The sequence below is a fragment of the Scedosporium apiospermum genome, assembly GCF_000732125.1.
Source record: "Scedosporium apiospermum strain IHEM 14462 chromosome Unknown SEQ_SAPIO_0102, whole genome shotgun sequence".
Classification (NCBI taxonomy): Eukaryota; Fungi; Ascomycota; class Sordariomycetes; order Microascales; family Microascaceae; genus Scedosporium; species Scedosporium apiospermum.
The window spans coordinates 122701-144943 of NW_015971803.1; the positions used below are offsets into that span (position 1 = coordinate 122701).

Genomic DNA, 22243 nt, shown 5'->3' on the forward strand with positions numbered 1-22243 from the left:
CTGCAGAGGACAATCACCGAGTCACGATTCACCGAGTCAAATTCCGGCAGTCCGAAATTCGGCCCACAACCCTGGCCAATTTTTTTTTCTCCCCGTCTCCTTCCGGCGTGGTTGAGATCTGGGGTATCTAGTGATAACTGGCCTCTTTTTAACACCGACTGTTGGGACCATATTAATATGCTCACCCACGGACTCAGGCCCTGAGGCATTGTACAGAACCCCCCAAGTTAAGTTGCCTCTTCACATTATCTTCTTCACATAGATTCGTGTCGAATCTATGAACTTTCATTTTTCTTCACCAATTTCAAATACACACTCGCCATGTCAAGCGCCATCATGTCATCGCGACGAATACTCAGCAACACCTGCAGGAAGGTCAGGATACCTCCGGGCCCTCGTCAACAATCCATGAGGCCAGCATCATCATTGGCTTCGGACCACGCTAATGTAAGGACAAGGCCAGTTTCCCGCAACCTGAGAAAATGTTCTAAAATCTAAATTCAGCTTCTCGGTTCGAATCTCTCAACAAATGACCCTGAGATGTATAATATCCTGAAACGTGTAAGTTGAGCCCAGTGGGGGTGATCTCGGTGTGAACTGGTGAGCTGACCAAAACACTTAGGAGGAAAACCGCCAGCGCCACTTCATTAACCTCATTCCATCGGAGAATTTCACCTCCAGGGCGGTGCTCGAGGCTCTCGGCAGTGTCATGCAGAATAAATACTCCGAGGGCTACCCAGGTGCAAGATACTACGGAGGCAACGAACATATTGATGAAGCCGAAAGGCTCTGCCAACACCGTGCCCTTCAGGCTTTTGGTCTCAGTGCTGAAACCTGGGGCGTAAATGTTCAAAGTCAGTCCAACTGCCTGAAGGCGGTTTTCATGTCCCTACTAACGACCAGTTGCGACAGCCCTTTCCGGCTCACCGGCCAACCTCTATACATATTCCGCCCTTCTCCAATGCCATGATCGCATCATGGGTCTTGACCTTCCTCATGGCGGCCATCTATCGCACGGCTATCAGATCCCCTCGAAAAAGATATCCGCAGTCTCCAAGTACTTTGAAACTTTCCCTTATCGCTTGGATGAGACAACCGGATTGATTGACTACGAGAAGCTCCGAGAAAATGCCCTCCTCTACCGACCGAAGATTATCGTCGCAGGTACCTCTGCTTATTCGCGGCTGATAGACTATCAGCGTATGCGTGCCATTGCTGATGAGGTTGGCGCGTACCTTATGGCGGACATGGCCCATATATCTGGGCTCGTGGCTGCCGGTGTTGTCCCTTCGCCCTTCGAATATGCCGACCTGGTCACTACAACGTCGCACAAGTCACTACGCGGTCCACGTGGGGCCATGATCTTCTTCCGCAAAGGGGTCCGGAGCATCAACAAAAATGGTGTCGAAATCATGTATGACCTAGAGGGCCCGATTAACGCCTCCGTTTTCCCCGGACACCAGGGTGGTCCTCACAATCACACGATCATGGCACTGGGTGTAGCGCTCCGCCAAGCTGCGACGCCAGAATTCAAGGAGTATCAAGAAGCAGTTCTCGCCAACGCGAAGGCACTGGCTAGGCGACTGTCGGATGGCTTGGGTTACAAATTAGTGTCAGGAGGTACTGACACCCATCTTGTGCTTGTTGACTTGAAGCCAAAGCAAGTGGACGGTGCCCGCGTAGAGCGCGTACTGGAGCTCTGCGGAGTTGCCAGCAACAAGAACACAGTACCAGGGGACAAGTCGGCGTTGAGGCCGGGCGGACTCCGAGTTGGAACTCCAGCCATGACTACGAGAGGATTCACGGCCGATGACTTCACGCGAGTGGCTGACATCGTAGATCGCGGTGTGGCCATCACGATTGCCGTCGATAAGCAGGCAAGAGAGGAATCCGCAGCTAAGGGCGTCAAGAATCCGTCCAGCGTCAAGGCATTCCAAGAATACCTGGGCAATGGGTCAACTGTTCCTGAGATCACCAGTCTGAGGAAGGAGGTCGAGGAATGGGTCAGTGGTTTCTCTGAACCGTGGATCTAATCTTGGCCCTTTCAGTTGCATTACCCATGGTAAGGAGTAGGCTTGGCGCATTTTAATAACTAGAGTACGGAAAAGAAAAAATAAATACATACATAAATAAACGATAAATAAATGAAAACAATTAAAAGAATAAGAGATGAAGAAAACCAGAACGAGAAGGTGATGCTCAACACTCGAGATTTCATCATTGGCGGGTGGCTTGTCCATAGTTTTGTTAACACAACAGTCGCCTCGCATTTACTTGGGAAATATTTTGTCTTGAGCAGTTCCGCTTATATATAACAAAACAAGAAGGCCAAGATGCTGGTGCGGGCGCTCGCGCTGCCTTAACATTTCACGCCCATAGTCTCCGTCGTTCCTCTCGCGGTTGGCGATTCTAAAAGAAAATAAAACGGAAGAGAACGAAAGTTCTCCGGTTTCGGTTATTGTCGCTTCGGATATTGGAGGTTTACGAAGGTCACTGGCTCACGAGGCATGACTGCCGATTTCCGAGCGGGGCAGTGTCACCGAGTCTGTGGCTCTTTTGCCCCTTGCCCCTTGTCATTTTTCCCATTGTCACTGAGTCAAAGGGCTTGGGGCTCAAGCGAGTCAGCCATGTTGTCAAATGATCGCGCAATTCCGGCTTCGGTCGCGCGAGGGTGGATTAAGTAGTCCGGGACGAGCCGTTTTCTTCTGTTGAAATCGGAATCTGGCATCGTTTCCCCGGTCCGCGCAACTGCTTGGCAGTGAACGAGAAAATCCGGACTGTGATCCCGAAGGAGAGGCAGCCAATAATATTCAGAATCGAGGATGTGGATACTGACGACGGGACAATCATCATAAATTCATCACTCATAAATATGCAGAAACATTTACCACTAAATTCTACTACTCCCCTGATGCCTCCCTGCTATTCCCCGATCGTTCAAGTCCTTGGCTTCTAAGTTAAAGTCTGTGACCAAGAGTTGAGTTTCAACCTCTCGCCGAGACTCTTCCATCTTGCATTTAATTAATTATCCTATTATCTGAGCGCTCTTGCCACAGGCAAGAGACCGCTCCGCGTCAGCTCGGGGGAAGGGATAAGCACCCTCTCCTATATGTAAAGCCTAACTCAGTCAGGTCACAGGGGGTCCTATCGCAGGTGCAGCGTATCCTTGAGTAGATTGCCATTTCTAGGACGATTACCCTACCCAACCTTGCTCAGGGTCTGCAGGCTCAGCTCGGACGTGGCTCAGAGCATCGCCAAAACTGTCAAGCCAGTAGTAAAATGAGAGATCAATAACGAGATCAATAACTATTGTGAAACTAGGGTAATAAATTCAAACTAACAGAAACCTGAGCGGGCTGACGCTGACGCAAAATCAACTCCTTCTCTCCCACACGGTGCGTATCTCCCAGGATATTTTTGTCTCATCTTACCCTCCGGAGTGCGGAATGGAGAAGACTTCCTGTCACATGGTCGGAATTCTATCCAGGCCCTCCGGTTCAACCGCAGTAAGGAAGGAAATCCAATTCCAGATCGGGTCTTCTTCACGAAGCGGTCCGAGGTCGCATCGTACCCCCCGCCCGCTGTGGGTCCTGACTCGGTGACTTCCTGACTCGGTGGTCAACCCAATCACCTTCCCGGTCGGGCGTCGTTTCTCAGTGATTGTTGACTAATTTGAATGTCATGCAACACGAACACAGGGTGGGATCTTTTTGGTTAATAGGAAGATGGCCCAATTCTCCTGAACATCATCCCTTTACCTCTGCATCAGCAAGTTCAACACTTGTCATTCTGCCCTCTACCCCCATCCATCCACTCGAGGATCAAGTCACATCTCTTACCTTCTCTATTGCATACATAATAAAGAAGGCCTAATCTACTGTCTATAAACGGCAGGTCTTCAATCCTCCACAATCATGACGGTGGATCGTAAACAACCGTGGGTTTCCACCCCCTTGGTGGAATCATCGCGCCTCTCCAAACTCGCAGGGTGGTATGTGTTCACAGATCCCAATTCACTCCCACGTTACGACCCGTCCCACTCCACCCAAGGAAGACACAGATGCAGACGCTAATTCGTAGCAGTAGAATCTTCTTGAAACTAGAGAATTTACAACCCTCTGGGTCCTTCAAATCTCGAGGTATTGGAAACTACCTCCTCTGCCGCATCCGAGACTGTGAGGCAGCCGGCAAACAACCACACTTTTACGCCTCCTCGGGTGGTAACGCAGGTATCGCCTGCGTAGTCGCCGCCCGGTCTCTCGGTTACCAGGCATCTGTTGTGGTTCCGACGACGACTAGTCCAGCTATGGTGATGAGGCTACGGGACGAAGGGGCTCACAGCGTCTACCAGCATGGGCAGAGTGTCATGGATGCCGATAACTACCTACGCTCTGTCGTTTTGCCTCGGGACCCCAATGGAGTTTATGTACCTCCATTTGACCATCCTGATGTTTGGGCAGGCAACTCCACTGTCATGTACGAAATTGCCTCTCAACTCTCGTACGAACAGCCAGACCTGGTTGTTTGTAGCGTCGGTGGAGGCGGCCTTATGAATGGAATAATTCAGGCCCTAGACGAGCTTGGCTGGAGCGACAAGACATCAGTTCTGGCGATGGAAACTGCCGGTGCCGACTCGCTTGATCAGGCGCTCAAAGCCAAACAGTTGGTCAAGCTCGAGAAGATTACCTCCAGAGCACGTAGCCTCGGCGTGTCCATGGTGTCCGAGACAACATTTGAGTATGCCCAGCGACCACAAGTTGCTAACGCTGTCCTTACCGACACCGAAGCCGCCAGGGGCTGCTTGCTCATGGCCTGTCACGAACGTCTTATGGTTGAGCTTACTGCGGGAGTGGCCGTTGCACTTTGCGAGAATGGCCAACTAGAGAGGTACTCCGGGCGGCGCCTCGATCGGAACTCTAAGGTGGTTTTGCTTATTTGTGGTGGAAACGACATCTCAGTTGAGATGCTAATGGAATGGCAGAAAGACCAATTGTCACCTTGATCCAAGTACAAGGTCTGACCATTGCAGAAGATGCTAGCCGGAGCCTGTGTTTTTATTTTTGTTTTCTATTTTTCCCCCGTCGTCTTTTAGATTAATAATTAAGCCTCTGATGATTTTATGCCGCATTCTTGATGTTCCGCAACAGTCTCGTAAGACATTGACTGATTTCACGATATAACCCCTGGTATCTTGCGCTCTCGCAACTTCATGATGGATCCAACACTGGAAACAACTCCGCACTTCAGATATATTCTCTTCGATTAACCGAAATTCCGATGCCCGAACTATTAGATGATGGCCTTTGCTTGGGAACTCGAGGAACACGGGGCATCTCGAGTAAATAAAACAACACCCGCCTCCTTCTGCGCCTCACTCTTCGTGTTGTTGCACATACCTCTTCACGATCAATATAGTTATCCGCCTACCTCTCTTTAACGTAATGGGTGTGCCATTAAACATGCGGCTATTCACTATGGTGCTTGACAAGAGCGCGCGATTGCGGTGTTGCTGGTCTGAGTCATGGATGCCGTGGCGTTTTGGATCCCGCAATGCCGCAGATTTACAGGGATTGTCGATACAATTCGAAATTCAGGTGAATATTAGTATTCCAGGCGCCGTTACTTCGATAGATAGTATCACTAGTATTACCGAGCTTGCGTGCTCGCCGAGGAATTAAGTGGTTCGGGTCGAAGGCAAAGGGAAAGCGGTTCAAAGAGCCAATATATTATTAGAAAGACCGCCTATATAATGAAATAAGACATCAATAGAAATAGAAAGATTGCCCTAGGTCACCTGGAGTGACTGATACCTAGGAATGGAGCAGCTAATCTAGAATCTAAATAGCGGAAATCCTGCCTGTCTCCGGATCCACTCTCTGCCTTCCCGTAAAGTCGAGTGCAAATTTGTTCGTTTCTTGTCGAATCATACGCCAGAGCCATTCCGGTCCTCCCCTCTATAATTACGACATTAGTATTCGATCAATACAACCCGTGGGGCTCAGTACCAGGGAGTGCTTCATACCAAGATGGCAACATAACTCATGATGCCAGGCAGGTAGATCGTCCTACCGTATCCACTGTGTATAGTGTCGGCGAGTGCCTGAGCTACAGTATTGACATCTAGAACAGGGAAGAGGAAGTTGAATTGCCTAGTTTCGCCCCTGATGAGCTGTGTGCGGATGAAACTGAATATGCCAACCGACAGCCTAACATTGGGCGCCTTGTGAATATTGGCAAGCTCCAGCTGGAGTGCCTGTTCGAGACGTGTTAGCTGGCGCCTAATTATTCATATATACTAGAGAGGAGAAGCGTCAACATACCTCATGCATCGAGAGCACTCCCGCTTTCGTTGCGCCATAATCGCCCATCTTGCTGGGGGGGATATACGCGCTCATGGAGCTAATGTTGACAATGTGGCCATGGTTATTGTGGATCATTTCTGGCAGAAACTCTTTGACCAGCAAGAAAGGAGCTGTGAGGTTTGTCCGTATAGTTGCCTCTACATCAATAGGCGCGCTATCGCAAATGGTGTAGCCGCGACAGATGCCCGCATTGTTCACGAGGACGGTGGGGTGGCCGACTTCTTGGCGTATCTGCTCGCAAACGGCATGAAGGCTAGCGGAATCGCTCAAGTCACACTGGTAGTAGTGTATTCGCGCACCCTTTGGCGGCTCCCATGCCAGCGGCGCGAAGTCAATGACGACGATCCTCGTGTTTGGGTTGCGGTCGAGCAACTTTCCAATGAGGTTTGCGCCAATACCGCTGCTTCCTCCGGTAACAACGATGATCTCCTTGTTATCCCAATCCCACTGCGACTTGCTTGTCCAGTTGTTATTCACCTGCCGGTTCAAGTACTCGTTGGCGTTGAGGAAGGCGCCGAAAGCAGCCAGCAAGTAGACCAAGCGCCGGGTGTTCTCTAGCCTTTGTAGGACCTTGACGTCGTGGATGGAACCTCGTGACAAGGCCCAGCGAATGGCAAGAGCTAAGGGGATGGAGAGGGTAGGATTGAGGAGGGTTTTCCGCACCGCCCGACCCACTACATCGATCGTGAATCCTTCCCGTGAGAAGGATGGCATGATGAAACGATGAGAGTAGAGTGGTGGTTGTAGATGATGGATATTAGTTGATGTCGTTGGATAAATCGTGCTGAAAATAAAGCAAAGCAACGTTGATTTCGTTAATAGGTCTTTTGCCGCACTCGGGGCCTCAGATTCCCAAATATTAAATCGCTAATGATAACATCATATATATTTCTCGAGTTGGCGACGGAGAAGATCACAAGCTTCGGGCGGAGTGGAATGTCCGTGCTACCACGTGCTCCAGCCTCGGCTTCCGTCCACAGAGGCTTGGCGATCGTCTCTGCCCCGCACTCCATTTCCCCACATTTGGCTACCGAAAAGAGATGAAATCGTCCCATAAAGCTGGTGATGTCGAGTTGTGCAAGGATGAGATCAATCAAAAGCGGAAAGCGCCATTCACAGCCCCGTAACAATGATGGATTGAAGTACGGGCCGATGGAACCATCCTGGTCCAGCATGCCGTTTTTTGATTCCACTCGAATGATAATTATTCGCTGGTTACCTTCGTACAAAGAACCAAGATGAACACTAACCGGAGACGACCTGTTGCTTCTGAGTCGATCCCTTTTAAATTCTGGCGTTTGGGCCGCCTCAAGCTCTGACATTAGTATCGGATCTATCATAAACTTATCTATGGTCCGTAACGAAAGGACTCGGTCAGAAAGATTCTCACTAAATAATTCTATCATTGATGCTGACTTAGATAAAAAAGAGCGCTGCCTTTCTCTCATGGCCCCGCGACCATGTGGCATCTCTACCCGAACCCGAGAACACCCCTGCTCTATGAGTGCTTCGTACATCCTTCTTGTTCCCGATAGTTACGTCTTGAGGATCCCTCCATTGACGCTGAGTGCTGAGACCTGGGCATATGATGGTGCGGCCTCAAACCCAGTGAAAAGAAATCAAGCCAGGATCCACAATCAAAGTATTGACTTGATTATCTTTTTGGAAACACTATAATGGTATCACACGTGGCTACGGTGGACGGACCAACAGACGCAATTCTGGAAATGAAAGATCTGGAAATAGGGCCAATGGAGCGGGAATCTACTGTTCTAAGTCGTCGAAACCTGTCAGCTCTTGCAGGAGTTGTACAATAACTTCCAACGGGAACTGTTTTATGACCATTGGATACTCCCTTGTTTCCTTCTTATGTGTGTTAATACGGTGGGAGCTGCACTGATCCGTCTCAACACTTGGGCTAATATATCCGTTTCATAGGCTGTATTCGTTGGGCTCCCACATACGCGGCAAATTTGGGAGCCAAATACGAGCGCTGGAGACAGCCGCTCAATTGTGGAGTGTCAACATCCAAACCACACATATGTCTCGTAGTTTCGAGCGCATTAAAAAATGAGAGGCGGCAAGAAATATGCTTGATTGGGACGAGACAATCCTAAATCGATTGTAGGACCAGCCGTTTCTCCTCTATCGGAAATTTTACGTACCGAGCAGCTTGAGCATGGATAACTTGCTCACACCTTGGCGATGTTCTTCCAGAACAGACCGTTACTAATTAGCGAAACGTATGAGCTAGCTAGCGGTGGTATCCGCAACCACAACGAAACGTTGGTGAAATCCAAAATGTCCTCAATCTCCTAGGTATATTAGCCAAGCCGACCCTTATCTCCAACTAATAATGGTGGATCTGTGGATATCGGGGACCTTTGTTCGCATTTCTGGCCCGTGTAATAATGGCCTCAGAGCATTTACTCGTATCCCTGGTGTCGGAGGATAGATGTTTATACTGTTGTGACGTTAAAAAGGCCTAGATGAGATGATAGTAAACCAAAGAAACACGAACAAGGGAAACATCGGAACCTAGTGCATTTTTTGACAACCCTCTAAAGTGATTCTTGAAGGGTAAGAGCAGATCGGCCAATATTTCAACAAGAGGACGTTTATAGCCGATGAATTCCGTGCTTGAAGGCCCAAGACGCCACGACTGACACCACGAGAAACATGGGTGATAACAAGGGAAGCAAGACCACCATCTGCGAAGAGGAAAACAAACTTGATGAGAATTAGGCGGCTCAATCTCATTACAAAGCAAGATCTAGCGTCCCATCGATGTTGAATCCCTTCTTCAACTTGGGAGGTAGTAATAATACTTTCGCACACTTATGAGTGGGGTGACATTCGCACGCAGCCTGAGGAAACTTGAGATGATGGGTTGTATGAACAAGTAACTGACGAGGGCCTTCCCATCTAGTAATGGGTAGTAAATTTCCTAATAACCACAATCCCTCCGGGCCGTTCTCCTCCAGGGCAAGGTAAAAGCTTCTCGCACGGCCAGCCTCGATTTTGCCTGTCTTACCCGTTCTCGCCCGGAAATTTAAGCTAACCCTTCTAAAATTTCGGGCATGGGAGATGTTGGGAAGTAAAGGGCCTTAAACGCAGAGCTCGACGGCCGAAGCCTGATTACTATTGGTCCTTGGCTTTTACGGGAAGGGAGTGGAAATCGGGGCGGCTTGCTAATAGAATATAGCTATGACCAAGGTGAAGTAGGGTTGCTCCCATGCCAACAACCAAAGAACCAAGGAGATGAGTTGGTCCGAATTGCCTACTTAAGGAACTGGCTTAATAGTCACAGTGACTAGGTCTCGACCTCCCGCTCATGTGTCGACCCTCCCCCCATATAGAAACCTACTTCGTAGCTCATGGAGTTCCCTCTCGATATTTTCAGCATACTGGGCCCCTAGAAATGAACAAGTAGGTTAATATTATGAATCGCCATGGGGATTTGATACTGAGGATACTCGGTAACTCGAGGGTTGGCCAAGAAGAGCCCCATAAATTGAATTCAAGGCATGTTGCAACGCCTTCGGCAAATAAGCGCCCCGTGCAGAAAACAATATGGCTCTCCTTTCATCTTGGGTCCTCGTTGGCTGTTAAAAATATCATCGACATTCATTCTCGCACCAATACCTGATCCCGTGGTAACAATTCAGTGGCCACGATATATTAAGTGTCCAGGGATGACGTCTTTGGTCACAGTTCAATGCTTTCGCTCACTTTCTGGCGCCCCAGGCCATGTTCTACTTCAAGACCACGATGGATAAACAATGAACAATCCGCCACACATCAGAACACTTTCTTGCTGTTGCGAATGGATTTGGAGAAGATCGCTGCATTCTCATCGTCCAGAACTATGACTTCGACTGATATGACAGTTCCCGAGATCTGCGCCGGTAAAGTAAGCTTTCAACACACTGCGCTCGAGTCGGGTTCGTCATCGGGGAGAAAAAGAAGAGAAATCAAGTGAACTAAAAAGCCACAACCAATCGGGGACATCGGGTCGGGGAGTTAGGAATTGATGTGGAGACTGAGGCGCCCATCGGAGCTAGCCTCTCTTCCTCATCTAATCAAAGCTTCACTCTAGTCCGCACAGCAGGGCCAATCAATGCGCTGGAGTTCCAAATAATCCTCGGTAGGGTTCCCGTCGTCCCCGCCCCCGGAGGCTGTGACATCCCTACCTCGGTCGTAGCACCCCGAGCTTTATCCTGATCTCGGGGATGAGCGGGTCATGTCTGTGATCCGGCGTCCTCCATAAAGACGCACCCCGCCTTTTTGAGTCGCAAAACGTCCCATGTCGGCAGCTATCAGCGGCTCAAGCATCAAGCCAGCAGTAGATATATAGGCGTCCTGTTGCGTTCATGTACGCGTTCATGAGAGCTCAACAGCCGGTATTTCAGACTAATGTCTCTTCTCCAATCCTCCTAGCAGCCCCAGTCCTTGCAGCCTCTGCCCTAAACCGTTCAACTACGTTAGAAACTCAGACTATCATCAACCACCCTTGCCCCCTTGTCCACATTACATCTTGAATTAGCACGCTTGAGCAAAAATGCAAGAGAAACCGGGAGTTAGCGCTAGTGCCGCGTTTGTGCCACCCCTGGAAGAAAAAGTTGATGTGCTTATTTGCGGTAGTGGTTCCGCCGGTCTCTGCGCAGCCGTGTGGCTCGCCCGGACCGGGATCAATTACCGCATTCTTGAGCGTGGGAGTGGCCCCCTGAAACACGGCCAGGCCGATGGTGTGCAGTGTCGTACCGTCGAGGTTATGGAGAGCTTTGGCATTTCCGAACCCCTCATTCAGGAGTCATATCATGTTCTTGAAGTTGCCTTCTGGGGCGAGGATGGAAAAGGTGGCATCTCACGGGGGAAGACGACACCCGATACCCAGCCTGGGCTGACCCATCTCCCACACGTCATCCTCAGTCAGGGCCGCATCAACGAGTTGATGATCAACGAAACAAAGAGGGCCGGCGGCGAATCCAGGATACGCTACGACTGCGAAGTGAAGGATGTTAAGGTCGATGAGACCAGGGCAAACGACCCGAATGCTCATTGCGTCACCGTCACAGCCATTCAAGATGGGGTAGAACGAAATTTCAGAGCTAAATATGTTCTGGTATGTGGATCTCGAGACGCGAACTCATTTCAACCATCCCTCCCCCTTTTTTTTTTCTAGCTCATCGCATGTCTTGAATACCCAGTAACTAAGGGAACTATCCTCACTCTTTTAGGGTTGTGATGGCGCTCATAGTCAAGTGAGGCGCTCTCTTGGATTTTCAATGGTTGGCGACAGTACCGACGCCATCTGGGCTGTCATGGACATCCATCCCCAGACCAATTTTCCCGATATCCGTAAGAAGACGATTATCCACTCCCAGGCTGGCAACCTTATGATCATTCCCCGAGAGGGGGACTCCATGGTTCGCTTCTATCTGGAGCTGCCGAATGCCAAGGTCGCGTCAGATGTCAAGCTTGAGAACCTGGTTCCCTTGATCAAAGACATTTTCCACCCATACACCATGGATATTGCCGAGACTGTATGGTTCTCCGCCTATGTTATCGGACAGCGTCGTGCCGACTACTTCACCCAGAGTCACCGCGTCTTCCTCACTGGCGACGCCTGCCACACACATTCGCCAAAGGCCGGTCAAGGAATGAATGTCAGCCTCCAAGACGGATACAATATCGGCTGGAAACTTGCTGGTATCCTCCGCGGCGAGCTTCGCCCGGACATTCTGAAAACATACGTCAGCGAGCGTCAGAAGACGGCCACCGAGCTCATAGAGTTCGACCGCTTCTTCACGAAGCTCTTCAATACCGCCTATCGCAAGGAGAACAACATTTCCGAGGAGGAGTTTGCCAAACAGTTCGTCAAAGCCGGTCTGTACACCGCCGGGCTTGCGACTGAATACCTGCCCTCCGTCCTCACTGTGCCCTCTGATGAGGATCGCTCTCTTGCTTCGGGTGTCGAAGTTGGAAAGAGATTCCCTAGCACTATCGTTATGCGCTTCTCCGACGCTCGCCCGCTGCAGTTGGTTAAGGCTCTCCCCGCCGATTCGAGGTGGAACCTTGTCATTTTCCCGGGCGACATTAATAACAAAGACTCCATGAAGCGGTTCGAAACGGTAAGTAAACGTAACCGTCAATTTACCACTTTCCTCTCCTTTACCCACTGGGGATTATCCTAATCATACCGACGCAGGCCACTCTCGAGCTCATAAAACTCGTCAACAACTTCACTTCCCCGGATGAGGATCTGAACAGCGTCATAAACCCAGTCGTAGTGCTCGCAACGGAGCGCAAAGACCTCTCACAAAGCCAAATTCCTGATTTTTACACTCCCTCGATCGGTCGTCGGCGTGTGCGATGTAAGACCACCGGATCTCCTGTTAGCCGTGGAATAGGAAAACAATGGAATGTAAGATTGCTAATACGGAACGCAGGGCTCCACAACGTATTCACCGATGAGGCGGGGCCCTACTCGCCTCATGGCCACGCTTATGAGAAATATGGCGTTGATCCCAGTCGCGGCGCACTTATTATTGTTAGGCCGGACCACTGTATGGATCCCCGACTCTTCATCCTGGGCCTATATATGGTTTCCAATCCACTTAGGAAGTTACTCGTATACTAACAGATGGGGTTTAGATGTTTCTAAGGTTCTCCCCCTTGAGAGTGCAGCTCAGGTCTCAACGTTTCTTGAGGCTTTCATGATTCCGATCGGCGAGCGGGTGGCGTCGGCAATTGAGAAGCTGTAATACAGACAACCCTCATCGAATGTCTTTTTTAAATGCTGTGCTCTTTGGCGTAAGACGTGACCTAGTTGAGCCATCGAGTCCTATTCTTGCCAGCCACGGCCCACGCCTCCGTTTCTCGCTTATTTTCGGTATTACCTTTCAATAGAGTACAATACAAAACCAACATGAACCCTTCTCTCTTTTGTAGAACCAATCTCTCGGTTACAATTTCATTCCTCGAACAAGGGGAAGAAAAATATTCCGGCTAAATTTGCCGCACGTGAACGGCGTGCTGAAAACACAGTCACGTGCGATTCGGACTTTTATTATCCAGAGCAGGAGATCGTCGCTCGCTGTCCATGCGTACGGAGTATGCTACGGTCGTATCTGCTGCCGTGAGGCGCATGCGATGATTGTACCAATCGCGTTACATCCCGAGTGATCCTTCTGCGGCAGCGACCATTGGAGCCTGAATCCTTCGTTGCTTCCGTGCGTATCCATTTACGGAGTAGTTTACGAAGCACGTAGACTTGGGAGAGACCGAGTTTACCTTCCGAAAGAACATTTGCGGGGATCGTCGAGCAAGTTATACGGCTGGAAGATATCTTCAAGTTGTTGTTACCCTCATGACGGTGGACCTGTGTATTAAAGCCAAGCATCCTTCGCAGGGCTGATAGCGTCGGAGCTCAGGTGGCAGAGACGAAGTGATTGGCCGAAACAACCGGGGTCGCCAAGAACAATTGAGACCTGGAAGGACAAGGGGTTGCAAATTTTTTTTTGCCATGTACTTGTACCTCAGTACCACACTACGAAGTACTTCGTAGGTGATTTGTTATCCCCCTTGGGCCCCCTGGCGAAACTCATCCACGTCAATTTACGAAAAATGAGAACGGCACGAGACTGCGACGAGCCCAGGCATCCTCCAGCGGGTGATTGGGCGTTTTAAGATTAGGATTGTCCACCTGGCCCCTCTCCCACCGCGGCCCGCCAAGAGATGGATGTCATAATGATTCTACTTCGTACTATCCACAGTGATTCATGTCCTGTGCGTCCGAGTACCAAATTTGATTTGTGTTCTCTTCAATTTTGTTCCTCGCCGTTTTTCCCCATGGATGTCCCAGCTCGAAATTTTTTGGTTTGTTTTTCCAGGAATCCCGAGGTATGGCTGGGCGTGGCATTCTCCGGTCTCGAATATTACAAGCCCTTCTTGCTGTCGGCATTCTCATCACCCTCCTGAAGTTCTTAAACGTCAATTTTGAAGCTTATGGGGTGGGCAACACCGCTGAAGCCCCAGAAGAAATTCTCCAACCGGGGTCGCCACCTGTGCCCAACGTCTGGACGACGATTCCGGGAACCCACCCTCCTCGACGGAACGAGTCTGGCGCCAACATACCGAATATCGTCCACTTCGTCTACCTCCTCCCCGAAGGAGTAGGAGACTTCAGTTTCCGATTCAAGGAAGTCCTTGCCGTCTATGCGGCGTGGGCTTTTACCGACCCCGATACCATCTATTTACATACGAACGCGAGTCCAGAGGCGATACAGCGCGCTCGCTCTGGCACGCAAGGGAAATGGAACTCCATCATTCTCAACGTTCCCCAGCTTGTCGTGAGGCCCGTCGAATCTCCAGACCACGCGAATAATGGCGTCAAGATATTGAAGATGCAACACAAGGGCGATTTCGTTCGGGTAGCGGCCCTCGAGGAATTCGGCGGCATCTATCTCGATATGGACGCAATCCCGCTCCGAGACCTTCGGCCATTAATAGAGACGGGATTCAATACAGTTCTTGGAAGACAGGCTGACGGGGATATAATGAGTGGGAACTTCATGGGAAAGGCTGGATGTCGGTTCTTCACCCAATGGCGAGAAAGCATGCATCAAGTTTTTGACCAAGAATGGATCACCCACTCGAACCATCTCATGGGAAAACTGGCGAAACCACTCTCTGCATTTGAAAGGGAAATTCTGATCATGGAATCGCCTGTGATGGGACCTGTCCACTGGGCCGGAGGCTATACGCAGGTCTTCTATCGCGTCCATAACGATGTGGAATCTAACCTCAAGGGGCTACAGGATGGCTCTCCACTAAGAGACTTCACCAATTACGCCCAAGACGAGGGAAAGCACCCATCGTGGCAGCATGATTATTCCGATACATACATCCTCCATTCCTGGCATGAAAGAAGAGGACTGCGCCTCCCGCAGGGCTTTGCCCGCATTACACCGAGATATGTGTTAGAGCGGAAGAGCGATTTCTCAAGGGCGGTGTATCACATCGCGAAACGCATGTACGAACAAGGCTTCATTGGGTTCGATGACCCCTGGAGATACACGACCCTCGAGCAGTAATTTTGGCAGCTAGATTGTAGGGTAATAAGGAGGGCCGAAATATTAGATGGCTTTTCCAGCTTCATATTCTTTGTATCTCGTTAGACTACTGCGTTAAAGGACAGTACTTGAGTTGACCCGTCTATGTGAGCTGCTTTTGCGCTCTTTTCCACCCCGAGCCGCTGCTGGATTGTTAGTAGAATACGTTGATATAAAATAGCACTCCTCCATCTGGACAAGACAAGACCCCTCACCTGTGAAATTCATGATAGGCTTGCAGCTTTCGATAGCTTACCTACAGTTGAGACATGAATCTATCTTCGTCTCATAGAACTATCATCTCTTGACATTCTCGAATTGTTAACTGCTAGGTGGAAAGTGGAACATGTTGCTAGAAGCTTTTCCGCTACATCAACGTCAAGAACTGAATTTTACCCCTCCACGATATTTTTTTCTTAAACTGAACTTCTATCTATTTGTTGGGCTCCTCTAGGGACCAATATTAACAATTCCCTGAGTCTGGGAGGGACGGAGAAGTAAGAAAATAGCTCCGACCTTGCGTGCGTCGAGCTCTGGTGAATCATTAACCATGAAAAATGGCCGGCCTAATATTGTAAAAAGACTCCTATTCCCTTAGTATCTCTGCTCTTAGAGCATACGCTGCCCATTATTGAGATGTCGGGCACAGGACATGGCTGCATATCGTCAAATGCCGACAGATGACGTGATGGGAGGTTCCTTCTCCGCGATATCGACATCGAGTGTGCACACCATGACCAGCTCGGCCTCCCTAGTATGCTTCTGAATAATTTTACAAGGCGAAAGGAACCAGTGTAAGATTTAAAAATTTGACATACAAGTGTGAAGGCCCGCTTTGCCCTTGACTCGGGTCGAGAGCGTCAAACTATATCAAACTGATAATGTAATAGATCAAGGATCCAACCACGACCCTGCCCTTACCCATCTCGGATTAGACTGGCTCGACCCGAAGGCATCTTAAGCATCACGCCAAATGATGCCATTGCGGGCTCATGGAGGCTGCTTGTAATTGTGGGAGAATAAAAGGCGCATACTACCTGTACAATGGACCAAAAAGAAAAGAATCCCAGGTCCTTTTCAACTGTAATAAAATTTCATCACATAGTCATTCAGTTTTAACCAACCATGCTCACATCCGGGCCCGTTCTACTGGCTTTATCAAGCTTGATTTCAGTTGTGACGGCAGACTGGCAATTCCGATCACGGCCTGACTTGTCCGCTCCTCGTCTAAATATCACGGTGCCCTCCAAGGCGGGGGAAGTTGAAAACGGATTCATCTTCATCGCTCCATACGGAGGATTTGCGGATAGCCATAAAGGCCCCGTCCAGCCTGGGGCGTACATATACAGAGACGATGGAGAGTTGGTGTGGTCTGGAGTTGGATACCACGCCGGCTGGGTTGCCAACTTCCGGCCTGATGTTTGGGACGGAAAACCCCATCTCCGAGCGTTTCAAGGCCAACTTGACCATCTCCATGGACGTATGTACGGCTTTCACACACTCCTCGGAAGTGACTATGAGGTTAGGAAGGTAGTAAGGGCAGGATCCCACAGACTCGTATCAGCCCACGAGTTTCGCATCGTCGACGGCAAGACAGCTTTAATCGAGACGCCAATTCCGAGGCCAATTTCGCTCAAGCCATGGGGAGGCGATGACGAACAAACCTGGATTTTATCTGCTGGTTTCCAGGGTAATGATAAACCCCACCGATGGATAATGATTGTCGCATTGACGTACCGATGGCTGATGCGAAGTGTAGAGGTTGACATTGAGACTGGAGAGGTCTTATTCGAGTGGCAGAGCCTAGACCACGTTGACCCAAAGTGTAAGAGCCCGCTAAATCTCCCCCTCAAGCAACTACACCATCAAACGACTCATCTTGTAGCGGAAAGAACTGATTCTCCCTACAGATTCCGCCTTCCCTCTAGATTCTGGAGAAGGTGTTCCCGGAAGTGGTCGAAGTGAGAGCGACGCCTGGAATTACTTCCACATCAACAGTGTCGACAAAGATGATCAAGGAAACTACCTCTTATCGGCACGTCACATTGCGGCACTCTTTAAGATTAACGGTACAAATGGAGACGTCATCTGGCAGTTAGGTGGACTTCACGGTGGCTCGTCATTCAGCATTTCCGAGGAAGATCGTTTTGCATTCCAACATGACGCCCGGTTCCACGGCCGCTCGAACGATGAAACGATAGAGATCTTGTCGCTATTTGATAATGGAGCTTACTCTTCAGAGGTCAAAACGAATTCGTTCTCGCGAGCCCGCATCATCCAACTGAACCACACGGCCAAAACTGCAACCGCCCTCCACACGTTCGACGCGCCGGATGGCCTGTCGGCTCGGACTCAAGGAAACGCTCAACTTCTGCCAAACGGCAACGTTTTTGTCAACTGGGGAGAAGCGGGAGCGGTAACTGAGTTTGACCGAAGTGGATCTGTCTTATTCCACAGTTATCTTGACTCTGCGCCGGAGGGCGTTCTTGTCCAGAGTTATCGTGGCTTCAGAGCCAATTGGACGGGGACTCCATCCGAAGAGCCGGCCGTTGTCGTATCCAACGAAGATAATAGCAAAGACCTTGAGGTCTTCGTCTCATGGAACGGCGACACTGAAACTACGTTGTGGCAATTTCATGGCCACACCTCGGTTAACTCACAACCGGAACTACTCGGCGAGGTGCCCCGAAACGGCTTCGAGACTCACTCAATACTGGTTGGAGCGGCGGACCGGGGCGTGTGGTATGTGTCAGCCGTAGCCCTGGATGGAAATGGTGCCATCTTAAGGCGCACCAAAGCCGTTCCTATCTCTGCAGATAGTGGTCACCCGAGCCACTTTCTTGACCAGGGGCGGCTGGTCGAGCGGCAAGGGGAGCTGTGAGAAGGGGGTCTCTTTCAGGCCCACTTTCAGCAGTTACGGCTTTGGATGCCGGTGGAATCACAGCGGTATCTCTTTCGTCGCCATGTCGAAAACACGCGCCCAAATGAGTACACGGGCTGTCGAGGGGAAGGAAGTTGGTTTGTTACGTTACTAGTGCGCTATACGCTCTGCTCAACGAAAAAGTAAGCACGCATGTGACCTCTGCAGGAAAAGCAGCTAGTTTCCGCATGTTACCCCGTTCTAGCGGGCCTGGTGGTATTGGCAATCATGCGGTATCCCTAACGCGGTTGGTGATCCCTCGAGTCTCGATAGTAGGATGCACTTCACTGCTTTGTTCCGAATCGGATCCGTATATACTTAGATGGAAGTGGAGAAGGGGGGCGTGAATCCCCAACAAAAAAGATACAGTGGCATCATGGTTGACCGTCCTGTTGTGTAACGGATGCCTGTGTGGGCTTGCTTTAGTTCTTTTCATGCGGGAACCGATCAATATGCATCCTCACAGCTACAAATTCTGGCCAATGAGTGCCAAACGGACTCTCTGGGATGCGCGCGATGGCATGGTAACGCGGTTCAATGCCACCTAATGCATGTAAGCGTCCATCTCAGTCCCACGCCGCTACACTTTCTCTCACTGGCAACAGGAGCGGGGCGCCAACCGCTTTCTCGGTACCGTTGATCACATCCATATCCTTTTTCTATTGGTACTCAAGTCGAGAGCGGGTCGAGCTGAGAAGCGAGTGGCATAGCGCTTGCCACCAATGAGGATGTTTGGTTTCCTTTAGGTAGCGGCTCTTAAATCTACCGTAGTCTTTGCTTCCAGCAGGGCTGTGATCAAGCATCGGGGTAGAGAGGAGCTACCTGACAGAGCCAATCAGATGAGACAAGGCTATGGTAACAAGCGAGAGGTAACCTTGATGTACGACAACTAGTGCGTGGGAACATTAGGGCGTTAGTTTAGCTGGGGAGTCTGAATAAAGTGGTGTTGAATGCCTCCGTCATCGGATCGTCACTTCGTATAGGGCATACGGGTACTTTGCAGCTCTCCTCCCAAAGGAATTGGCAACGTTCCGAGGACATGGCTAACCGCCACCGCTCAACCGGCCCAGATATTCTTGCTCACCCATTGATACGACGATCTTTCCATTCTGATCCACCCGGACCAGCAGGCGGGGCTAGGATCCCCTCCCGTGCCTAAGCCGTAGCGTAGGCGGTCAAGTATCCAGGAAGATGGATCCGGGAACCCGTGGGCGCACCAGGAAAGCCGAGGACAACGATAATGCCCGCACGACCGTGAGTGGCGATGTCAAATATCTTTTTGTCGAATTTTTTTCTTTCTCCGCACGCAGGATGCAAAGCCCACCACTGGATAGCCTACAAAAGTTCCGCCACGCTAAGGCCTTAGCTACACCAGAGGAAGTGGATGTGTCCCATTTATCCCGAAGAGGTGATGATTGACGCCATGCTGAAAGCCATGCATATTGTCCAGGATGAGCAGGATAAAGATAAACCGATAACTGGTTGGGATGACTTCCGTTCCCGCCTCGGTTCTATTAGCCTTCGGTAGACGCTATGACGAAATACCCAGCCGGGGCGCACAATCTGACTGTCTACAGTTGGTAGGTATTATCTGTGATATTACAACTAGGATAATAGAACTTCTACTCGTGGTACGCACGAAAATTGACGTTCACGCCTCTCTAAGTCTTCTTGACTTCAAGCCAAGGCGAGCCGAGGCTGCCTGATACCAAGAACTGGCTACCTGCCGAACGCGGTGGACTAAACTATGTGCATGAAGGTGCTCATCTGCTGCTCCATTCCATACTGGAGGTCGTTTTTCCAAGAATGAGGCTGTGCCTTCGGCTTTATCCTTCGTACCAAATGCCGAGTAGTAAAGACCTCGCTCGAATGCATCATCTCTCCCTAAATCATCCGCTTCATAATAATGGATTGTTAACTAAGTCTCCAGAAAGATTCGAAAGATAGGTAACAACAGGTTCATGGCTTACCTCGAGAAATGGCTTTTTTAGCGAACCCAACTGCAGACGGACTCTGATTTGACAAGCGTTTGGCGAGCTCAATTGCGTGGTCGAGCACACTCCCTGGAGGGAAGAGCCCTGCCACAAGACCCAACGTGGCTGCATGTTCGGCGCTGATAGGATCTCCAAACAGAATCATTTCCATGGCCTAGGACATGATTAGTCCAAAATATTCATTATTCGAGACCAGCAGTTGCCTTACGCGAAATTTTCCAATCACATTCGTCAAGCGTTGAGTCCCACCCGCGCCTGGAATCAATCCTATTTTCACTTCGGGGAAGCCGAATTTTGTAGTGACCGACGAGAGAATCATATCGCACTTCAACCATTAGCAAGCCATCCATGACCAAGAAAACGGAATGAATGTAATCTTACCATTAGTGCAACTTCAAATCCTCCACCAAACTGTGCAACAAGTAGCCGTTAATGAACTGCTCCATTTCGGGGACAATACAGGAGTGTGAAGAGAACGGGGGTACACCAACCGCCATTCCCTCTACTGCTGCTATGATAGGTATTGTTACGGAGTCCAGGCCATGGCATAAGTTCTGAAGATACCGTGACTTTTTTGCACTTTTCCCATCCAAAGCGGCAATATCACTAATGTCGGCCCCAGCTATCCCACTTCCAAGTTAGACAATAAACCGTGATCAGGAATCGGGAGCCGGGATAACCTATCAGAATGCACGTACCAGAGAAGACGGACTGTCCCCCAGTGAGGATGATAACTCTAACATCTGCGTCCCTGGACGCCCTGGATAACTCCTCGAGGAAACTTTGTATTAAGGCGTGAGAAAGAGCATTCCTTTTCTCCGGGCGATTGAAAGTTAAAATTCGGATATTGGGTGTTGGTGCCGTAGTGACCACAAGGCAGGCTTCGGCTTCTTTACGATTATCCATGTCGAAAGGTGTTCCGAGGCATAGAGTGTTGTGGGCAAAAAAAAAAAAAAAAAAAAAAAAAAAAAAAGGAAACCGAAAAAGAAGAGGACAGGCCTGGTTATATCGGTTACTTCATGGCTGAGTCTGGTAGAGAAGGGGAAGTAAAATTTCAAGAATCCTCGCTGAATAGGTGAAAATGTGCAAGTTTCGCCGAGACACAGAGCCAAAAGATCGGCTGTCAGACCCCTGTTTCCGACTGGCTAACGAGAAAAAGCAAGGCTCGCGTACTGACACAATTGTGACTTGGACACACGGGTCATAGCTAGGCCACCACTCCCGATGGACACTATAACAGAGAAGTGGGGGAGGGGCAGGAGAAGCGCGGGGGGAAGAGGGGGAGGGGGAGATGGAGGAGGGGAGGTTGGGGAGAGACACCGATAGACACCGATAATACCGCATAAAGTGGCGGAGAATAAATCCACCCTACCATGTCGAGCGGTGTTGGCCCGTGTCGGACAGACTGCAGTCTGCGCAGACGCCCTGGCACTCTGCAATAGTCTGCATTACGCTCCACATACGCCCCAACCGCTATCCGCGTCAGTGATCGAGTGCGAGATCCACCTCGGAGTTCAAGCCAGCTGCAAAACCCTCGAAAAAACGCCTCGACAAGGATCTTTAGCCACCGCAAACTGGCGCTGGCTTCCTGATTCGTGCAGGAAAACCAAAGGCCATTCCGAAAATGGACTAGCAGCCCTAAACTATCAGCTCATCCCGGAACCTGTCACCTGTCCGCTTACGTCCCCGTATCGGGCCGGAGCCGCCGGCGTTGAGGAGAGGCGCCCGGATCGACCTGCCATGTCACGTAGCTAACGAGGGATTATCAGCACGCAACTACTTGCGTCGGCAGAGCTAGTCATGCGAACGGTTCTGCCAAGGACTTCATCCAAGTTTAACCAACACCATTGA

At 50.1% G+C, this 22243-nt stretch overlaps 4 protein-coding genes and 2 pseudogenes across 4 annotated transcripts; 5 read left to right on the forward strand and 1 right to left on the reverse strand.

The window, feature by feature from the left end:
• Window positions 1-336: 336 nt before the first annotated feature.
• On the forward strand, window positions 337-2033 carry SAPIO_CDS6322 (Serine hydroxymethyltransferase, mitochondrial; the record flags this gene model as incomplete). Its single annotated transcript, XM_016788453.1, has 4 exons — window positions 337-447; window positions 505-561; window positions 623-854; window positions 913-2033. 4 exons carry the CDS (start codon window positions 337-339, stop codon window positions 2031-2033), a joined length of 1521 nt encoding a protein of 506 aa, XP_016641887.1.
• A 1881-nt stretch (window positions 2034-3914) lies between these two features.
• On the forward strand, window positions 3915-5002 carry SAPIO_CDS6323 (annotated as a pseudogene; the record flags this gene model as incomplete).
• An 835-nt stretch (window positions 5003-5837) lies between these two features.
• Window positions 5838-7076, reverse strand: SAPIO_CDS6324 (Uncharacterized protein; the record flags this gene model as incomplete). Its single annotated transcript, XM_016788454.1, has 3 exons — window positions 5838-5954; window positions 6023-6253; window positions 6321-7076. 3 exons carry the CDS (start codon window positions 7074-7076, stop codon window positions 5838-5840), a joined length of 1104 nt encoding a protein of 367 aa, XP_016641888.1.
• Window positions 7077-10923: 3847 nt separating this feature from the next.
• On the forward strand, window positions 10924-13129 carry SAPIO_CDS6325 (FAD binding domain-containing protein; the record flags this gene model as incomplete). The annotated part of the gene is made up of 5 exons (XM_016788455.1): window positions 10924-11487; window positions 11603-12496; window positions 12574-12739; window positions 12815-12931; window positions 13020-13129. The coding sequence occupies 5 exons, from the start codon at window positions 10924-10926 to the stop codon at window positions 13127-13129; spliced, it is 1851 nt and encodes a 616-aa protein (XP_016641889.1).
• Window positions 13130-14269: 1140 nt separating this feature from the next.
• Window positions 14270-15460, forward strand: SAPIO_CDS6326 (annotated as a pseudogene; the record flags this gene model as incomplete).
• Window positions 15461-16603: 1143 nt separating this feature from the next.
• SAPIO_CDS6327 (Uncharacterized protein) lies at window positions 16604-18359 on the forward strand (the record flags this gene model as incomplete). The annotated part of the gene is made up of 3 exons (XM_016788456.1): window positions 16604-16958; window positions 17043-17303; window positions 17389-18359. 3 exons carry the CDS (start codon window positions 16604-16606, stop codon window positions 18357-18359), a joined length of 1587 nt encoding a protein of 528 aa, XP_016641890.1.
• Window positions 18360-22243: the final 3884 nt, after the last annotated feature.